The sequence below is a fragment of the Typopeltis vanoorti genome, chromosome 5 (assembly GCF_054136105.1).
Source record: "Typopeltis vanoorti isolate ZY-2024b chromosome 5, IOZ_Tvanoo_1.0, whole genome shotgun sequence".
Taxonomy (NCBI): Eukaryota; Metazoa; Arthropoda; class Arachnida; order Uropygi; family Thelyphonidae; genus Typopeltis; species Typopeltis vanoorti.
Genome location: NC_143553.1, coordinates 48,476,662 through 48,498,928, shown reverse-complemented (window position 1 = coordinate 48,498,928; position 22,267 = coordinate 48,476,662). Strand labels below are relative to the sequence as shown.

The window sequence follows — 22,267 nt, the reverse complement described above, 5'->3', positions numbered from 1 at the left end:
AAATAGTTGCTATTCTTAAACCTAATGAAAACCGCCCCAGGAGGCAAAAAAGTTATAGATCTATTGCTTTATTGAGTTACACCTATAAAATGTTAGAACTCCTTCTGTACAACAGATTGTCCATACTAATCACGCAACACATACCAATTGAACAAGCTGGTTTTAGAGAAAAACGCGGTTGCTATGATCAAGTGCTCACTTTAACCTCACACATAGAAGCTGGATTCCAGAAGCAAGAAAAAACATCAGCTGTCTTCCTGGACCTAACATTATACAGTATGGCATGAAGGTCTTATATATAAATTTCTTAATATTGTTCCACGTAAACGGACTGTGCACTTAATTTCCTCTATGCTCACGGAACATTTCTTTCAAGTTATATTAGGAAATAATAAAATTTCCCGACAACGAAAACTTAATAATGGTATTCCACAAGGGTCAGTATTGGAGCTCTTACTTTATAATCTATGCACATACAACTTGCCCACTACCATCTCACACAACTTCTGTTATGCTGATGACACTGTAATTGCCATTCGACACAAAAACATGAGTCAGGATGAAGAAATACAAAAAATCTGAAAACAATAGGTAAATATTACAGAAAATGGAGGCTCCAGCTCAATCCAGACAAAATAGAAGTATCAAGCTTTCACCTTAATAACCATATGGTCAATGCCACTTTGCATATCTGCTTTAAAGGATGTTTACTATGACACAATAAGTTTCCAAAGTACTTAGGTGTGACCTTGGACCACATGCTTTCTTATAAGCAACATCTAACAGATGTTGCAGCTAAGTTAAGAACCCTTAATAACATAATACAGAAACTAATAGGTACGACATGGGGAGCAACAGCTGATAATCTATGGATTACAGCTCTCGGACTAGTTTTCTCTGTTGCTGAATATTGCTCACTAGTGTGGCTAAACAGCACACATGCTAAACTTGTTGATAACCAACTAAATAATACAATGAGACTGATTTCTGGCACAATCAAATCAACTCCCACACATTGGCTCCTGGTTCTTAGTAACATTGTTCCACAAAGTCTATACAGAACTAAAGCTTTCTTACAGGAGTATAAGAAAATCCTGGAGAACACAGCCCTACCAATACACTTAGATCTCCCAGACTTGAGTGTACAACGACTGAGATCAAGACATCCACCATTAGCCCAACAACTATTACAATCTAACTTCAACCTGAAGCAAAAGTGGCAGGAAAGCCAGACAGATGATATTACAAAATTTTTTCTCAACAAATTACAAAAAGTTTTGATGCTTGCTCAAACCTTCCACAAAAATCCTGGACTCAGCTTAATAGAATACGAACTGGTCATGGTGTATATGTGGATATGCTTTTTAAATGGGGTAAATGATTGTCCCCACATTGTAATTGTGGAGCTCAAAGACAAACTGTGGACCATATGGTGACCCAATGTTATCTTAGAGAATATTCAGGAGACAAATCGGACTTTCTAAGTGCTACTCCTGAAGCTATGAACTATTTGACTAATATGGATATAATCTGAAGTTGAAAGTTTATTTTTCACTTGGTTAGAGTATAATAAATTTAGTTTAATCCTTTATCCAAGTGTGAGCAAACAAAGTTTGTGCCTGAGAGTATCTTCAGGAATGGGGTAAGGTGGTACAACACCAGGGCAACTCGTTGCAAAGGTGGAGCAAGCTACCAACACTTCTGTCTCAGTATCTCCTATAATGCAAAGCACATCTCCTTGCGGATATGTCTAATGTAATGCATTAAGGGAAGGGCCACTCCCCAGACTAGTTTCGGCCTTTATTGAGGTCTCTTCAGTGGGAGCGGCCCAAGCTGGGATACCAGGCAGAAGCATTCGCAGGTCATTTCCACCACCTATTATTATACTCTAACCAAGTGAAAAATAAACTTTCAACATCTTTCTCTAAATCCAGAGTAATTTATTAAACCAGGGTGGCACACCATTTGGCAACTCTGATAGGTGGAGATGACCTGCGAATGCTTCTGCTTAGTATCTCAGCTTGGGCCTGGCTCCCACTGAAGAGACCTTATTCGCCAAGACGTGAAAGACAGCTCCAGTTCGAAGAAGAAAGAACCTGTGCCTACCAGTCGAAAAGAGGATCCATTTCCCGCGGCCCGAAGAGAGAGCTCCATGCTCACTTTCTACAGAAGTGCCTCGGCATTAATAAGACCTTTTTTCTTATTATTGGCTCTTTTACCCATTCCTTCTGGTATCTCTTTGCTTGTTGTGAGGGATACCAGGCGTTTCCCGACTTCGCCCTCCTTTACCTCCCCCCCCTTCTACAGCCAGTAGTTAGGTCTTCCCCCCCCCCAACAATGCCGTTATTCTTACCCAGAACTAGAAAGCTTGGCATCGAAGTCAAGCGGCTCCCAGATGAGCGGACGTTAGTGAAAGCTCTGATTGATACAGTAGGGGCAGAAAATATATACGGTTTCACACCGTACTCAAAAGAAAGATTCCAAATTGTAGTTAAAAATGACCAAACAAGAAGCAAATTATTAGAAGGTTTTCCCTGTGCGGGACAAACAATTAAACTTTATTTAATAGGGAGTTTACGAAAAACGTTAAGAATAACTAGATTTCCCTTGGAATACCTGGAGAATGAAGACAACGTCAAGAAATTTTTTAGCCAATGGGGCGATATTATTAATATCAAAGCATTTGAACATCCAGATTACAAAGGCTGGAAAACAGGCGACGTTGAAGTACAGATGGATATGAAAAAGGAAGTTCCCAACTTCATTTTAGTGGGCCAAACAAGAGTCATGGTTAACTACCCGGGTGTTAAAAGATTGTGTTTCCGATGTAACTCTGAGGGTCACCTAGGGGCAGAATGCCCAAAACTACAGTGCAGAAATTGCAAATCAACAGAGCACAAAATAGTAAACTGCACAGAAGCTTGTCTTAAATGTGGGGACTTGACCCATAAAGTGGACATGTGCTCGCACAGAACAACCTCAGAAGCAGCCGGAGAGACCATAATACCGATCAGGGCTATACCCCTCGGTACACCTGAGGCATCATCAGGGAGCGATTTTCCAGAGCTCCGGCAACAGACCGAAAAAGAAACATTAGCAGAAAACACAACCTCCATGAAACCCGTAACGGGTAAGACACCTAGGGCAACCCGCCACATCAAGGAAATAACAGCCAACTTCGAAACCCGCAGCAAAGAGGAAGAAGTTGTAACAACCAGCGCCCCAATAAAGCGCACAAGAGAGGCAAAAAAGGCTAAACAAAGCAGCCTACTCTCGTCAGAAGATGAAATGGACAACATCCAAACTACAAGCCAACGCGAAGGCACCCAGCCCCTTGAGGAGGCGGTAACAAAGACAGGAAACCTATCCCCAGTGGCGGACCAACCTGCAGAACCCCATTCACATATCTGCAGCACGGACATTTATAGCATCACAGAAATGGAATTTCAAAACGATCTCGTTATGGATATTCCAAACAGCTCCGATAGTGAATCACAGGTGGAACATGTAGAGCAACAAACAGACAACACCCCCCTTTCCTCCAAATACCAACATGGATTTTAAAATTGCCACTTTAAACACCAACGGTTTACGCAACCCCTTTGCACAAAGCACTGTCTGGAAGCTAATATTAAGGTACAAAATTAATATCCTCCTGATTCAAGAAACCCATTTTTATAAGCAATGGGATGTGGAGAACTTCTCGAGAAGCTACCCAGTCACTAGCTACTGGTGCTTTGGGGATGCTCACTCGCGAGGGGTGGGGATACTAATTCGCCCCCCAATCGCGGGGGGGTTCTTCAACATCCAGAAGGACGCCCATGGGACGTCTAATAACGGTAGACTGGAAGTACGGTGGCCGTACCATCTGGCTTGTTGCAGTATACGCCCCGAACAGCCCATACCACAGAAGCGGTTTCTTCTCTGCCCTTGAAAACTACCTCTTGGGAGCAGAACACCTAATAGTAGCCGGGGACTGGAATTGTGTGGAAGACACACGTTTGGACAAAGTAGGCGGGAACGCAAACTCCGGAACCGCCGCTCTAAAAAGATGCTTTGTAAATTTTGATCTTGTCGATGTCTGGAGGAGGAATAACCCATCGAAGGTAGAAACAACGTGGTGCCGCGGCCAGATATCGACGAGACTAGATAGGGTGTACGTGTCCCAAAACTTGGAACAGTATGTTCAAAGGACACGTCACACCACAGCACACAACATGTCAACAGACCACAAATTGGTCATTTTAAAAATTACACTCCCAGAAGTTATGGAAACAGCCAGAGGTCCTTGGAGGCTTCCTCCTACCTTTCCCAGTCTTTTTAGCGACCAGCTACAGAAACTCTGTGATGAATGGACAAACATCAACTGGGACTGGGAAAACTGGCTGCACCTTAAGTGGCAGGCTAAGGAACTGTTTCAAAAATGTGGTTACGAAAGGGTCTACCAACAACGTAAACGGCTGAGGGATCTCTACAGGGAACTCGGCTGGTACCGGTCAAGTGAACGGAGCGGAATTCCCTGCGGACATCTTATCAGACAGGTAGAAATAGAGCTGCAGCAAGAGCGGCAGAGTAGAGTCGATGACCTCGACTTTCGCACGAGACTCTATCTCAGAAATTTGGAAAAACCCTCCGCCGCATTCTACAATCAACAACGGGTGGCAGCAAACGATGATAGAACGATTTACCAGATCAAGGAGAAAGGCCAGATTCTAAATTCAACCCATGAAATACTCTGTCACTTTCACCAGCAGTATCTCGGCATCTTCGCTGACCAGCAGGGCACGGATGACTTCAGTGAGTGGGACGTCAAACGTTTTCCCGAGCATCTTAGCGCCCTGCATGACAGGCCGATAACTGCAGCTGAAATAAAAGCCACGTGCAAAACGATGAAGATAAAAAAGACCCCAGGGCCAGACGGACTGGGGATAGAATTCTATAGATCTATCTGGGACCTTGTACTGCCAGCACTAGTAAAGATCTTTAACGAATTCCTCACTTCGGGAAACATCCCCGAAGAATTCGCTAAGAGCTATACAATCTTTATCCCCAAAAAAAGATCGAGATTGGACCTTGTCAAATAACTGGCGTCCCATCTCCTTAACTAACCTAGACTATAAACTTTTCGCAAAAATTATCTGTACACACATTAAGGGCGGAATAGAAAACATAATAACAAGTTCACAGGTCTATGGAATCCCAGGTAGATCTATGGAATTTAATCTCTTCCTGCTAAGAGACCTAATCAGACTGGCCAAGGAAAGAAAATACCCCCTGGCACTTCTCTCCACCGATCTGGAAAAAGCATTCGACAGCGTCAGCCACATACTTACAGGACACCCTAAAAAAAGTAGGCATAGGCCCGAGACTTCGGCGTACAATTAAACATATGTACGCGGGGGCCTCGACACAACTGTCTATCAATGGGTTTCTGACAGAACCAATCCGTATAAAGAGAGGGATTAGGCAAGGCTGCCCACTAAGCCCCCTTCTCTTTTCCCTAGCATTAGAACCCCTCATCAAAAGAATAGAGAACACCCCTGCAATTAATGGTACTCCACTGCCCCAAGTTTCCAAACAGTGCAAAATAGTAGCATATGCAGATGATGTAGTGGCCACACTCAGAGACTCTGAGTCTATCTGCATCTATCTTGACATACTGCAAAACTTCAGCATAGTCAGTGGTCTCCGAGTTAATGCACAAAAAACCAAAATCAAAAATTTTGGAAATTTCCATAACACCGGACTTCCCTACAGTTTAGCGCTGCATACGCAGCTGCTAACAATACTAGGAGTTCCCTTTTCTGAGTCGCTAGCTTTACCAGTTAAAAAATTACAGGAAATAAGTACGGAAAAGATAAGTCTATTCAAACTGACCTTTTTCTCCTTTTATGGCAGAGCCACAGTGATAAAAACAATCATTACCCCAATGCTGATGCACACAATCAATATCACAGGCATCACACTGCTACAAGAAAACCAATTATCCAAAAAACTCATAGATTTCTTCTGGAATGAAAAAAAACATGAGGTTAAAAAACAATACCTGCAACTAAAACATGAAGAAGGGGGGTACGCTCTGCCTGATCTCAAAAGCTTGCTTTATGCAAATACATTCAAAACCGTACGGAAGGCCTTAAACTCAAACCATATTTCAGGCCTCCTAATTAGATATTTTATAGGACTTTTCCTCCCCCTCTTTGGAACCACGGACTATGCTGGACCCCGTGCAAGGGTTGTGCCCAAGTGGTACCGCACACTAGTAAAATCACTCACAGTACTTAGAGACAAAGGAACAGAAATCCTCACACACAAACCGAAAGCAGTATACTGGGATTTCTTCCAACTCTCCAGGCGTGATACACCAAACCTCGGGACAAACAATGAAATTCTCTTTAAAAACATCAAGAATAGCTGGGGACAGCCTTTTCATCGGGATCTGGCCTGGCGAATAGCTTATGGGCAGCTCCCGGTGAAACAGGTTAAATCTAGGTACGTACCCAGTCCGTGCGATCCCTTTTGTGATGTCTGCCGGGGCGTGGAAACGGTGGAGCACTTCTTTTATTTTTGCCCACCAGCCCAACGCGTCTGGCAAAGACTGAGCGCAGCACTGGGAATCCCAATGCTATCACTAGAAGAGGTCATACACCTGGGGGGTAGATCTGAGAACCCGGGCTGCGAAGGCTTACTGCGAGGCGGTGCTGCTCCTTGTGAGCGGCATCTCCCGGGCCATTCTTCTATCCCATTCTAAGTCCCAGTGGTACCAGGTCTGCAAGTTCCTTATTTTGTTCCCTTTCAGTTCAACTGACCAGACCTTAAGTACTTTGATTTTTATATATATATATAATAAAAAAAAAAAAAAAAAAAAAAAAAATCATCTAACGCCTTTTTTATTCCAGTATACAGGGAGTAGGCTTTATATATTAAAAAAAAAAAAAAAAGTTCTAACTGAAAATACTGTTTTCAAAACAGGTCAATGGATCTCCTTCATAGATAACTGATGAAATTATTAAGGATAAATTTAAAGTGAACTATTAGTCAAAATTTTTATGGTTAAATTTTCTTATTTTTTTTAACAGATAAATTGAGAATATGTGTCACAGACCAATTAGCCATATAAGGCTAAACAGGTTGACTGAGGCCTCTTTTACCTCCTACTATCCTACTCTATCTTTCATTATTCTCCTCTCTTACTGTTTGCTGACCCTCAGCATGCTTTATTCTCCAAAGGTCGATGATGAGAGACATGAACTCCCATTCGACCTCAATAAAGCTCAAAACTAGACTGGTTAGTGGCCCTTCCCTTAATGCATAACATTAGACATGTCTGCAAGGAGATGTGTTTTGCATCATAGGAGATACTGAGACAGGAGTGTTGGTATCTTGCTCCACCTTTGCAACGAGTTGCCCTGGTGTTGTACCACCTTACACCAGTCCTGAAGATACTTTCAGGCACAAACTTTGTTTGCTCACACTTGGATAAAGGATTAAACTAAATTTATTATACTCTAACCAAGTGAAAAATAAACTTTCAACATCTTTCTCTAAATCCAGAGTAATTTATTAAAAAAGGGTGGCACACCATTTGGCAACTCCGATAGGTGGAGATGACCTGCGAATGCTTCTGCCTGGTATCTCAGCTTGGGCCTGGCTCCCACTGAAGAGACCTCAATAAAGGTCGAGACTAGTCTGGGTAATGGCCCGGCCCTTCCCTTAATGCATAACATTAGACATATCTGCAAGGAGATGTGTTTTGCATTATAGAAGATACTGAGACAGGAGTGTTGGTAGCTTGCTCTCAGGCACAAACTTTGTTTGCTCACACTTGAATAAAGGATTAAACTAAATTTATTATGGATATAATCTTTTAATTTTATTGGTTTTTTAAAATGACTCTTAATTCTATTTGCTTTTAAAATGACTGTGTATTGTACTGCATGTTTTGTTATTTGTGCCATATGAATAAATAAATAAATAATGATTTTATATTAGCATTTTTTAATTTTCTATTAAACATAATAGAAAATTGTGTTTGTATTCCAATTCAGTTCATACTGAAGTTGTTCACAATACTACTGGGAAAATTTTATAATAAATCCACTGTTTAACCTTTTTAAATAAGTGTGCTTATGTTTTTATTAGTAACAGAAATTATTATTTAATATTAAATAGGGAAAAAAATCTCTCTCTCTCTCTCTATATATATATATAGAATTTTTTATATTGATATCATATATCAGATCAGTGTCTTGTGTGGGGTGCATGTGAGAAATGAGAAAGAGATATATATCCAGATAAGAGAAACATTTTAAGTTGTTCTATCTATGAACTACTGCAGATAGAACAAAAAACATCAACATAAGCATTCTCATCAAAAGCATAAACAATTGAAATGTTTATATATTTCTAACAATGTATAAAAGATATTACACAATTATAAATTATTATATGAGAGTAAAATCATTCTTTTTAATATCCAAAGAGCTTGCAAAATAATAAAACTAAAAATAACACATCATGAATTTGAAAAAGTGCATTAGTTTTTCAAACTTATCAAGTGGAAAATTATGAACACAATAACAATTAATACTGTTTCTAATATGTTTTAAAGGAATGTGGGATTTATAGGAGTTTTAATTTTATCCTGATAAACAATTTTTTCATACCATAAAATTAATGAAGATGTCCTCTTTAAATCTGATTTATACAAAAATCATTAATATAGCTTAAACTAGTAATCATAATTTGTTTTCAAGAGTATATTAGAAACAGTTTCAAACAATTTCAATGTTTTCAAGATTATACAAATGTTCAACACAGTGACTTCCTTTATTGTACAAAATAAGTGTGGGAATAGTGTTTGAAAATCCTGAGACTTATAACATTTGCAAAAAAATGGTTAGTGTGCTCAGGATATATTTTATAATATTTTATAAGACAGGTGAAAATACAAATATAGTAGAACAATCACTAAATAAAACTTTATTATTGAATATTTTTTTATGTAAAAGTCAATAATAATACTGTATTTTATATAAATGGCTGGAATGTAGGTCTTCTATGAACTTCACAAGATCCACAATTTTTGTAATCTGCTGGATATTAATAAAGCGGCATTAGTAGTTGCAGATCCTCTTGTTTGCATTTGATAAACAATGTACAGAGCAGCTAATGATGCATATGTATTTGGTACAAATTGCGACAAATGACTAAATGAATGTTATCAACAATGAAGCAATGGTTGGTCTTGGGAATCGCCAAACAAGAGTGTTAAAATGAAACAGAACTAAAGAGGGCAGCATTAAGAGGGGTATTACTGTATATGTATAAAATTAAAAGACAAAACTCAATTTGTTCCCAAATTGAGTTTTGTGGATATTTAATGGCATTTTTAACTTTGCCTGTTATTTTTTTTTCTAATCAAAGTTCAGAATCAAATTTTCCCCCTCAATTAATGCTATTAATGTCCAGAGGGTAGACGAAATTGAACTAATATTCAATATAAAAAATTATAATTGGTTTATGAACTTTAAAATTTGTAAAAATTTGTTATGCTCATTGGAAATTTTCTTCCAATGTTAGTTATTTCTTCAATAACATTATCCATTTGCTTGGGGAAGCCAACAAAATCATTTGCACAACGTAGCAAAAAATGTTTCCAAACCGCTCTCATATTGTTTGATGTGACTTCATACCCCACGATTCATGAATAATTTCAGTGGCATCTCTTACAGTAGAATTTTTCCAGAAATCTAGCATTGAAATTGAATTGTCTCCCATTGTAGCTTTAACTGCTTGCACAAAAGTTCTTTACAGGTAATAAGCTTTAAAAGTTGTGATCATCATTTGGTCTCTTCCAGTAAAAATATATAGCCAAGTCCAGTGGAATGGCTAGGGGCATTATTCAAAATGAAAGGTTTAAAATTATTATACTTGAAATAATTTTAAACTGATGGACAGAAATAGCTTAAACTGATTTTACACAGTGTTTAGCAAGGCTTAGAATCAATTTATAAAATGCATTAACTGAACCAGCTTTAATTAAAGGATCAATTAAGATAAGAAGTACAGAAAAAGTTTGGTTTCTAGACAGAATTCCTGGGTCACCCAATCCTTGGTGCCCCAGTATTAATGTACTATAGATACATTATAGTACTATAGATAATGTATTATAATGTACTATTAGGATGGGTACTGTTAATAAAATTTTACAACAATTAATATATCAATTATCAATATCAATTATAATAATTAATAAGAAATAATGGTGGATTCAATATCCACTTAATTTGAATAATTAATATATCCTTAAAATTATAATGCAATAAAAGATTATCTCTACTTTTTTTAACGTTTGGCTATCAGAAATAGTCAATATTACTAGAAACAAATTTCATGTTAGTGAATGAAGTAACATTAAGATCATATATGTTAATTCTACTTTTAGTTAATTCATTAACTAGTATTTGTAGGTACAATGAATTTAAATATACTGATTATTAGAACACAGTACAGCATATTATTAACAAACCTGTGCTGTTCCATAGCCTAGCTGCTTGGTTCATGTAAAACACTCCCATTTCATTACATATGTTTCCCCATCTACGCATGAGTCGATCGTATCCTTCTCCACACTCATCTGGCCACAGCTGAAGGGCTGCTTGATAGCAGGCAACACTATTATTAAGACTCCCCTCCAAAGTATCAGACCAATCATATACCCAGCTGTATTCTGCAAAAATAAACAGCTACTATTTTGAGAGAAAAGTTATAAAAAAATAAAATAAAATAAAAAAAAATCAGTAACTATATTTTGGTATACAGTCAATTCTAAAGAGTAAACATTGTTATAGCAAAATTGCTATAACAAATTATTGAAAAGGTAGTTAATTAATGCACTTAACCATAATCCAATACACACAAAAACTATTTCTGAGGTCCCTATGAAAGTTGACTGTATATAGCAGACATTTATTTCTTTAACACACTTTTTTCATACAATGTGTATACATAAAAAAATGTTAATTTCCCTTATTAAATGACAATTTCTCAAGCTGAATAAGTGCACTATAAATTAAAAACTGTTTAGCTTCTCATAAAGATGCCATTGCATTTTAATAAGGTGCTCTTTTATTACATTACAAATACGTGTATGCATATGCAGTAAACATCCAACCAACAAAACTGTTATGGTGGAAGGTTTACCATAATGAATATTTTACTATAACAAATGCTAATGAACTTTAGAGTTTTCTTTTTTAAAAAAAAAAAAATACTAGTTTACTATAATTCACTCAGTTAGGAGTTTTGCTACACAGAGAGTAAAAGAAAGAACTCTTTATCTAAAAAAGGGAATATGCTTTTATAACCCACATGTTTACAGATGTTTTTCTGTGGTAACTCAAACTCACCAAAAAAGGATTTTTCCTTCTTATTTTCTTACTAAAGCAAATTACAAAAAACAATGAAGTAATATTGAGAAGTTTCAATGATTATATTTTAATCAAAAATATTGTCAAATTAATTAATGGATGACATACATTACTTAAACTATAAATATTATTACCCTACCAGTGGATGTTACCATATTTAGAGTGTAACAAATATCTAAACATTATCAGATATAAGGCTCTGGAATTATTAACACAAAATGAGTTACCATTATGTCAGTAACGTACTATACATGAAATCTAAGGGTTTTAGATTTTTTTTTTTTTTTTTATGCCTTCTACTATATAATTCATTTCATAAATCTAAGAAAATAAACTGAATTGACTTAATATTGAATTTCAGTGAATATGAGAAATCACACCTACATACAATTTTTATCATTATTAATCATCGACTACTAATTATCTGTAATTCTTAATTAATATTCATTCTCCTTTATAATGAATAATTCTTCTATATAAAGCAACTTCTGCTTGTAATTATTGACACCAAAAAATTATTTAAAAAAGGATAATAAATATTCAATGTTGTTGTAGCCAAGTAACAAACCAGTGATTGCCTTTAAAACTTAATTTTCACCAGGAGCTTACAAGCACACAATCTTTAGAATGAGTTTGCCCTTGGTAGTGTACAACTTAAAAATAGAACTCTATCCAAAACCTCATATATTTGTCATTTATTAGTTTTGATTGGTTTTGATGACTTGACAACTTTTATGCAATTTATGATTCAACCAGAAACCAGCAAGAGCAAAACCATTCTTTTTAATACCATGGAATCCCATGTTAGAAAGTTTTGTTTTCCATAAGGGAGTGAGTGAGCTGCTCGTCAGTGCATTAAATATATCAATATAATTCAGAAACACTATGAACTTAGTATATGCATAAATTACATAAAACAAAATAAAGTATTTAATATAAAACACTTCTATTTCATGGTGAACACACAAAAAGAGAGATATTACAGAGTATACAAAAGTGTTATAGTGGAAGATTTGCTATAATGAACATTTTACTATAGCACCAATGCTATTAACTTTAGTGGGGCTTTTTTATATATATATATATATATATTTTAAATACTAATTTGCTATAATTCACTGAGATGGGAATTTTGCTACACAGTCTATTTTGTAGCAAAATTTTGCTAAAAGGTCTCATCAGTGAGTAGGTTCTGTTCGCTACAAACTTGGTATTAACATGGTCTACCTACTCACTGATGAGACCTCAAAAAAGGTTGAAACCAGTCTGGGTAATGACCTTCTCTCATGATGTTGAACAATAATACAGCTCCTAGGAGTTTAAGTTCACATTATGGGTAAACATCAAGAATAGTGATTGGAGCTTGCACTACCTTCAAGGGTCAGTTGCTGCACTATCCAGGTATCTGCTTATACTTGGAATCGCCGAACTTTATTAAGCTTCTATATTTGGCATGAAACTCTGAGTTTCTTATTCGGCTAAGAAACAATATGGGATATAATATCCTTTAACTTAAAAAAAAAAAAAAAACTGATTATACTGTACTATGCAAAACAATCATAAAATGAATCAAAGAAAAAATATGAAATACAACAAATGACTGAAGATGATTACAGTCTCCAAAGAGCAATTACGAACAAACAAACATAATCCAGAAATGAACAGAAATAAACAAATGTCTCCGGTTCCATCTGGCAGTTTGCAAGATGGAACCAGAGACAAATATGCAATAGCAAAAAGAATTGAAGAATTTTACTCAATATTATATCAGAATGACAAAACAAATGCAAAAGACAACTATGAAATAACTAAAACATCCCAAATTCAATCTGAAGAAATTATATGGAGCATAAGCATGTAAAATGGAAAAGCTGCAGAAAAGGATGGAATCATCACAGCTGAATCTCTAAAAGCAGGGAAGATGGGAGTTTTAGTCTAATGTTTGAAGAAAACAAGTTAAACTTATTCTGCTATTAAAAAAAAAAGTGATGTAGAAGACTTGAACTATCAAACTCAGTCTGCTATTGGTGTAATATAATACAAAGAGTTTATAAAAGTCTTACCTCAGACTTTGTGCAACTCTAGACCTTGCACAGACAAAAGGACAGAGATTTAGAAGTGGCTTCAGCACAATGGACTATGTTCAAGATGTCCAACAGATCACTGAATGGTGCAATGAATGCTGACTCCCATTATGTATTGATTTTATTATGGGAAAGCCTTCTGATTTCTATTAATAATAAACTCATAAAAAAACTTGATTGTTAATTGTAAAACGTTTGCATACATGTAAGTCATTCTTTAAAAAAATGCTATAGTATGGTAATAAAACAGTCAACACTTTCTAATAAAAATTTTAAACCAATTAGGAAAGATTAGCAGATTGAAAAAGTACTATTAGTATATCTCCCATGAAGGAGATAAAACACAGGCCATCAGATCTATAAATTTGTGCAATGAAGAACTTCTTTATATGGTTCCTTATAAAGAATTCCATAACAAATCTGCTTATATGTAGAATTTCAGTCTTATTACAGAGGACTTTATGCTAAGCAAGAAATGTTATGTTCAGCAAGCTCAGATTTTTTATTTTATTTTATTATTTTTTTAAATGGAGCTCCTGAGTATGACAGCTTTTTTTTTGTGTAAACATATAGTACATAAGTACTATAAGTTTACTGTAAGTAAGTGAAGGATTTTTTTTGTATTTCTTAAATTTATTTTTACATATTTTCTAAATTCTGCTGTGGAGACCAATCATGGAACTTTTTTTCAAGCCAATTCAGGTCAAATAAGCAGGGTATTTCACATAAGGCAGTGGAATGCAAGTAATTTCCTACTGAGCAGAAAAGGCAGGAATTCCATATCTGCTAAACAGTTTGATGATGGAAACTTTACAGAAAGCATTTGGCATGAAAATTAACTTAATATGATGCAATTCTTTCTGCAGAAGTCTGTAGAAAGCTGCTCATCTGTAGAACATAAAGCACAAAATATTAAGGTCATGATTCTTCGAAAAAAGGATGATGGTCTGATTCTGCATGAATATAGAAGCTTATGCAAGCCTTCTTCCAAAATACTGAGATTTGTATGCTGCCACCAGGCTGATGAGAATTAGCAGTTAGCATGCGTCATCAATAGTCAACTTCTCCACTACTCAGAGACCCATTAATTAATCAGCAACCACCACTACAGATTCCATCAATCCATAGCAGACCTCATAGCATACATCACCCACCACAGGACACATGCCATGCAACAGTTCAGAGAAAGTTGTGCTGCTGTCCTCAACATTTCTAAAGATTTCAACCATGTGTGGGCATCATGGCCTGCTTAACAAATTGCCATTCTTTTGTCTCTCTGCCATCCTCTGTAATTGGGTTTCGTTTCCAGCTTTCTCCGCAAGTCATGGTGTAAAAATCTCTCATGATAAGTAACTTACATGTTCATTTTTACGTTTTTCTAGGGAGATTGCACCTAAAGAAATACCAATTTGGTCTGTAATAATCTTGTATTTGTGATAACTTAATCATGGGCCATTGTTAAAATAATTTGGCACATGACTTCATTATGTAACGCTGTTAACCCATGTCCATATATGGCAATTTCAAAAGAGATGCGAGGTATGACATCATGTTCGGATGTCAATACATGACCACATATGGAAGTTTCAAGAGACATGAGCATGCACACAGCGAACGTCTGGACCTTTATAGGCCAAATCGTTGAGCAAGATTTTTCTCTTGGGTTTCTCAATCTTCTCTTACCTGGGTCTGCTGCCAAGTAAGGTCCATTGTTGGTAATCAAAAGAGAAGCGTCACAGGTCTTAGATTTCTCAATCTTCTCTTGCCTGGATCTGCTGTGATGTGAGGTCCAATGTTGGTAATCGAAAGAGAAATGTTGTAGGTCTTAGGGTTTCTCAATCTTCTCCTGTATCTACTGCAATGAGAAGTGTTATGCTGATCATTGGAATGTTTCACTAGGAAAGAGCTGCATAATAACGCCATATTAAGGGTCTTAGAGGGCATAGAATAATAGACGACTTGGAAAAAGAAGAAACATGGCAGGAGATTAAGAATGAGAGCAGGAAGAGAGAGAGAGAGAGAGAGAGAGAAACGGAGCACTTTCATGTAAACAAATTATTCATGTAAAAAGGTAGTGCTAAATGAGAATTGTAAGTATTTAGATATGTGATATTTTGGAATAAGAATGTACATCAAGTGTGTCTGTTTATGGGTACAATAAGATTGTGTAATTTAATATTGAAATAAGCTTACTCAAGGTATGCCTTGTTTTTCAGTTTAAGTATGTATGTATGACTAGCAGGATATTCTAGATTGTGCTTTAGCTATAAAGGAAGAAAATTAGAACAAAGTTTGAATTAGGAAGACTTGAAAATATCAAAGAATTGTAATGCAATCGTATATATACACCCTCTGTCCAAAAAGAAATCGAACTTTTGATAGAAAATAAAACACAGGCCAGTTATAATTATTCAAATAATTTATTTCAATCAATATACTCTCGCTCAGCTTCGATACAACGTTTGGCATGGTCAATTAATTCATTAAATGGGTTTTTTTATATTAGTTTTTGGAATACTGTTGAGGGTCGTGGTTACTGAAGCGTGAACGTTTTCAATGGTCGTATTGCTTTCCTTTCATTGGCAAATGAAATTGGGGGAAGAGAAAGAGGTCACAGAGTGTTAAATCAGGTGAATACGGTGAGTGATCCAGCAAAAAAATTTGGTTTTTGCTCAAAAACTGTCTCACAATGCTCGAACGATGAGATGGTGCATTATCATGCAAAAGTGACCAGCTGCCTGCATCATGATATTCATGCCGTATACACAATGAATTCTCACTATCAATCGCTTCAAAACTTCGAGATAAAACTCACCATTGATTGTTTGGCCCAGCGGAATGGATTCTTTGTGGATAATGCCCTTGGAATCATAGAAAAAAAAAATCAGTACTGTCTTTACTTTTGACTTCTCTAAGCGACTTTTTTTCGGATGACCCTCTTCTGGTGGTCTCCACTCAGCACTCTAGCGCTTTGTTTCGGGCTCATACTCAAAACACTGTTTTGTCACCAGTAATGATCATTTTAAGAAGTTTGAGTCCTTCTGAGCAGTTTTAATGAGGTCCTTGCAGTGTTCAATTTGATAAATTTTTTGGTCGTCAGTCAACTTATGGGGAACAAATTGCGAATTCAATTTACGAAGGCCCAAACTCTCAATCAAAATGATGTGCACAGTTGATTTTGGAATCCCCAATTCATCTTCAATCAATTTCATGGACAATTTCAGGTATTCTTTGATGAAATCATGCACTTTTTGGATGTTAACTTCGCTCAGTCTAGTTTTTGGACAGCCCGGGTTTTCATTGTCCTCCAGCATCTCACAACCACTTTGAACTTTTACCAAGTTTAACACAAAAAGTCAATAGCTCTCTGTTTGAAACTCATTTTCCGACCATTCATCAAAACACACTGTCACTCTTGGCACTATAACTCGGCTTCAAATGAAACAAATGTCATAAACAGTTGACACAACAGTAATGAAGGTTGCTGCTTTCGACAACAAAAAGATACAACAGGTGTGTGCCACTAGTTTCTTCTATTTTCGAAAAGTTCGGTTTCTTTTTTGGACAGAGGGTGTATATATGTTAATGTGAATCAAACTGTAAATAATGCCTTCTGATTTAATTAAATGGTTTGTGAACAACACATTGGACTGATTCTGTTAATGCACTATCCAAAAACTTCGAATCTATATAAGATTAAGTGATCAATAATCAAGCCACAATTGATTAAAAGTAAAGATTAACATAAGTGGGAGAAATAAAATTAATATCTGCTTTGTCTTTAGTTTAAAAATCTTATAATCTCACACTCAACACATAGTCTAACTGGCGCAGTCGAAAAACAAATTTGTTAGACTACAGAGCATGAAAACATAAGATCTAGTAGAAATAAATGAATGTGACAGTCAACCATTTACACGAAGTTTAAGTAAAGAACAAAAAGAAGATGCAAGGTATGTATAGTGTACAATGTAACAAGAGCCTCCGTGGCTCAGTCGTTATAGACAAAGCCCTTTGGTCAATTCTCATCAGTGATGTGAGGAACCTTTATCTGGTCTCTTTCAGCAAAAGGCGAGTTAGCCGGTCTCATACTGGTAGGTGTTTTTTCACCTGGAAACTCGGTTTTTTGTTCCCCCGAACAAGAAAACTGGCCCCTGTTCTGGCCACCTTATCCTTGAGTTATGGTTATGGTTGCAAAGTCTAAGAATAACCTTGACACTGTAAAGGTAGAAGAGGAGGATAAAGTAAAGCAAAAAATGTAACAATGGCAGATGGCTCCCGAGTTTCACCACCAATGCTAAAGCGCCTCAGGGCTCTGTCCTGTCACCTACTCTCTTTTTCTTATTTATAAATGGCCTACTCACGTTCACCACTAACATTATCCACAGCTTTGCAAATAGTACTCTACGCTCATCCTATTCAATTGAAGCTACAAGATCATCTACAACCGTAGATGATCTTGTAGCTTTAAACCAGTGGCTTAAACATTCATCTTTATACTATCCTTCAATGGGGTGAGGACAACTTTATCATTTCATTGCCACCAAAACACAGTCTTGCCTTTTCTCTCAAAAAAGAGATCTCAGCTCACCTAACCCTTATCCTCAGTATTAAACAAATAACTTTTTCTCTCCTGGCAAAAACTTCCCTTAAAATCCTTGATGCTGTCCAGAGACGAGAAATTAGGGTCATTGATGATCTCTCTCTTACATCTTTACTCCAGCCTCTATCTCACAGATGCAGTGTTTCAGCACTGTGTCTATTCCACAGGTACTTCCATGGTCACTGCTCCAGTGAAGTGGTAACTATCATTCCTCCACTTTATGTTGCACCTACTAATACAAGAGCAGCTGCTGCCCAGCATTGCTTCATTGTGCAATGGCAAACACAGTGAATCTGCTTCTGCTTTTCATCTTGTATTCTGCTTATCTCTGTCCTCTGAAACAGCTTTCCTCATGAAGTATTCCCAAAAAACTATAAACTGCAGCTCTTCAAAAAAACATCAATAAACTTATACCTCCTCATCTGCACCCTAACATGCCACCGATGTGCTTATAGGTCTCTTGACTTCTTGTGTATGGTTTCAATAAAAGAAATATATATATTTTGTTACTTGACTATAAAAAATAAAAACAATTCTCCATATGCATTGGAAATTTTTCCACTTGGTTATACTATAAATGAAAGATACCAAGAAATTATATACCTGGTTTAATCCTTTATCCAGGTGTAAGCAAACAAAGTTTGCACCTGAAATATAATCAGGACAGGGCAACTCGTATATAGAAGCTAATGACTTCACATCACTTGCCTTAGTATCTCATAATGCAAAGCACATATCCTTATGGGTATGTATAATGCTATGCATTAAGGGGTGACTACCCAGACTGGTTTCGACATTTATTGAAGTCTCGTCAGTGGGAGCCAGACCTGGAGGTGATACTAAGTTGAAGTAATGCAGAAGTCATATTTTCATATACGAGTTGCCAAATATACTGATTATATTTCAGGTGCAAACTTTGTTTGTTTACACTTGGATAAAGGATTAAACCAAGTATATAATTTTTTGGTACATTTAATTTATAATGCACATGCATTATCCTTTACTTTAAATAGTTTTGTTGTTTTTTTAACCGCAAGTGAAGTTTGTAAGCTTCTTCTTTTTTTTAGTACTGATGCATTAGCTATTATTGTCTGAGAAAACACTTAAAAAAATGCAACTTTCAGACAAGGGATTCAATGGTTTCGAAAAGAGGTTTTGTTCTCAAAACATTTGTTTGAATGAACAATTGAAAAAGTCAGTGAAATCTTAATCAAAATTACTAATAAAAGGAAAATATGCAGCCCTTGGAGAGTTCACCATCTTTTAAGCAATGCATACTAAGACCACTATCATACTGAATGTTGTGGTCTTAAAAGAAAGTTTCAGAAGTGACTAAATTCTTGATAAGTTTCATATGCAAATAGTGTTTTGCAACTTGGTTATAAACAATACTAGATATTTTTAAGAAATTATCTATAATTTTTTAATTACTGTTTTCTGTTAATATATATATAGTAAAAAATACCTGGCTTGAATTCTTCACCAGCATCTTTTTCTAACAATTCTATTATTACTTTGTCTGCCTCAGAAAGCCTGTAAAATTCCTCTTTATGCTGCTCTAATGTCAAAGTAGGATTTCTGTCAACAAGCATAAAGTGAACATCTCCAGCTAATCCCAACAAATATGCTAAAGGCTCAGTTGGCCATTTGGTTGTATGGCTATAGGCTAATTTATGGACATATTCTATTAAAAAAAAAAAAAAAAAACCAGAAAGTTGGCTATTAGCATTCATTTGAGCTGAAAAAGAAAGTAATAAAATAATATCCTTAATAAAGATGTGAGAAAATTCAACTTGTGACAAGTGAAAAGTGGGAATCTTGTTTTTTAATACAGGCAGTCCTCGACTTATGACAGGGTTCTGTTCTGTCTCTGTCGTAAGTCGATTCTGACATAAGTTGAGGATTTTTTTTAAATTCTTGATTTGTTTGATTTCTGTCATAATATTTTCATAAATTAGGTTTCTATTTAATTTAAAACAGTTAAAAATGTATAAACTTACATAAACATTTATAAATTATTTAATAGCACAAATATATAATTAAGAAAAGAATATATAAACACATATCAAAAACGGTGCACTTACTTTAATTTGAAATTCCTTTAAATATTAGTTAACATAAACAAAGAAATTATTAATGATGTATTTAATTAAAGCTTCTTTTTTTTAGTACTGATGCATTAGTGCTACTAATGCTAGTGGTGGTGGTGGTCGGTAGATGGCGTCGGTATAGATGATGATGGTGTTGGTAGTTGCGGTTCGTTGTAGTTGGTGGAAAGTAGTAAGTTGTAGAGTAGGTGCCCTCCCTCAATGAGTCTTTGGACTCCCTGGAGGGGTCACGTAATAATAATAACAAAATTAAATATGTTTATTTCTCACGATCACGAGTAACTTTTTTAATGAGAAAATTGGTTAATGTTGTCTTGGGTTTTTTTCTTCATATATTTGGCGATAACACCTGACTGCTTTGGGAATTTGCTTTTTGACTTTGGTGAAGCAATCAGCGTCTTGATCCATATTTTCGAGTAGCTGAAATCCTTGATTTAGTTTAGAAAATACTTCAGCTGAAGAAAACTGTGAATAACACACTCATGTCTCCAAGGCTCATTCTAACTGATCATTGCATTTATACAATCATTACATCCTTTGCCACATACAATTTAAAATAAAAATTCCAATCCAAAAAATTCGTAAAGCGGGAATTTGTAAAGTGAGAACTACTTGTAGTATATTTAAATTTTGCAAAGGCCTTTGATGGATTGCCACATGACAAGCAAGTAATTAAATTGGAACAAAAATGGATTAGATGGTAGATTAGTATGTTAGATGGTAGACGGCTGTCTGACAAACTGTAAGGACAATACAGCAGGTTATGGCAATGATGTGGAGAACAATGAAATGTAGAAGAAAGGATCTGACAAATGCACAAGTCCCACCGTTCTGGCAAAAGGTGTTATGTAACATGCGAAAAGATTAGGTGAGATGTAGTCACAGAGGATGCCAGTTGAGTTTCGGTGATGAATAGCATATCGGATTTGGATGTTGTTATGCATCAAAACTCTTAGAATTAAGTTCTCATATGCTAATAAAGTCAATCTGAAAGTTTTTTTTTTTTTAACATGGAATTTTGTTTTTTGTTGGATACATTTTAGTTGTTTTTTGAATATTTTCTTTATGAATGTTTTGATAAACATTTTTGCGATTTTTTTTTTTTTTTGCTGGATTTTTGTAAGAGTGTATTTAAATGCAGTGACTAATTTTTTTATGTTGTCTTTCATGGTAGTGAGTGGAGCATTAGGAAAATTTATAGAGCTGGTCATGCAGCAGTTGTCAAGAGTTCATGATCACAACTTCCACACAGGGAGTGCTGCGACTCCAATCTCAGACTGTGTCCTATGTAAGCTGTTATACTTGAATTCCCTCCAGGCATAATCTGATCGTGTATGCAACAGCAGGATTATATGCCAGTCGATTAGGAAGACTCCTGAAGTGTTACCAACAGGTTGGTTCCCATGTACAATCTGGCAGCTGGCCTACTGAGACTGCTTTACTGTTGGATCCTCAAATGGAGAAGTGGCTGTCGTCTAGCTAAATAATTATGGTGTGGAGAGAGCGTGATGGGGTCTCCAGTGAGGTTGGTATTTCCTCCAACTAGAGAAGATATGCTTTTAAGGCAGCAATATTTGCCTTGTCAAAGCCTCATTTGTGGAAACAGGACATATACATGAAGGTACTGGTGTTGACTTGGCTGGAGATTGCAAATTCACCAGCCCATAAATGGCACAAAGACACCATTCCTTCATCAGCAATATCCACAACAGCTAGTTGACTATAATACTCTTTCAGCCCAAAATCACACAGTCACTTATCACATAGAAACTTATCGATAACTTGGACAAGTTTAAAATTCCCATACATCCATAAAATCTATTAAAAAACCATCAAACCATGTCTTCAAACATTCTAATTACAAAATTGTCTTTATCACCATTAATAAATTAAAAAACTTAGTAAAATAAGAGGGGGAACTACAATGATGCGATTCAACATATATATTATCATGTCACAATGTGGTTTGCAAATTCAAATGCCAACTTTGATGTAATACTACAATTTCAAAGATCATTGCCTACTATGTTCTGTGAAATT

General features: G+C 36.0%; 1 protein-coding gene across 3 annotated transcripts in view; it reads right to left on the bottom strand.

The window, feature by feature from the left end:
• LOC150106375 (erythroid differentiation-related factor 1) overlaps window positions 1-22,267 on the bottom strand; it is a 381,623-nt gene that overhangs the window by 95,559 nt on the left and 263,797 nt on the right. For all 3 annotated transcript variants that reach the window (XM_090393103.1, XM_090393102.1, XM_090393104.1), the window contains 2 exons: window positions 19,585-19,803; window positions 10,532-10,732 (listed from right to left, as the gene is read on the bottom strand). In XM_090393103.1, the coding sequence (XP_090249229.1) occupies window positions 10,532-10,732; window positions 19,585-19,803 (420 nt within the window). The remainder of the gene's footprint in view (window positions 1-10,531; window positions 10,733-19,584; window positions 19,804-22,267) is intronic.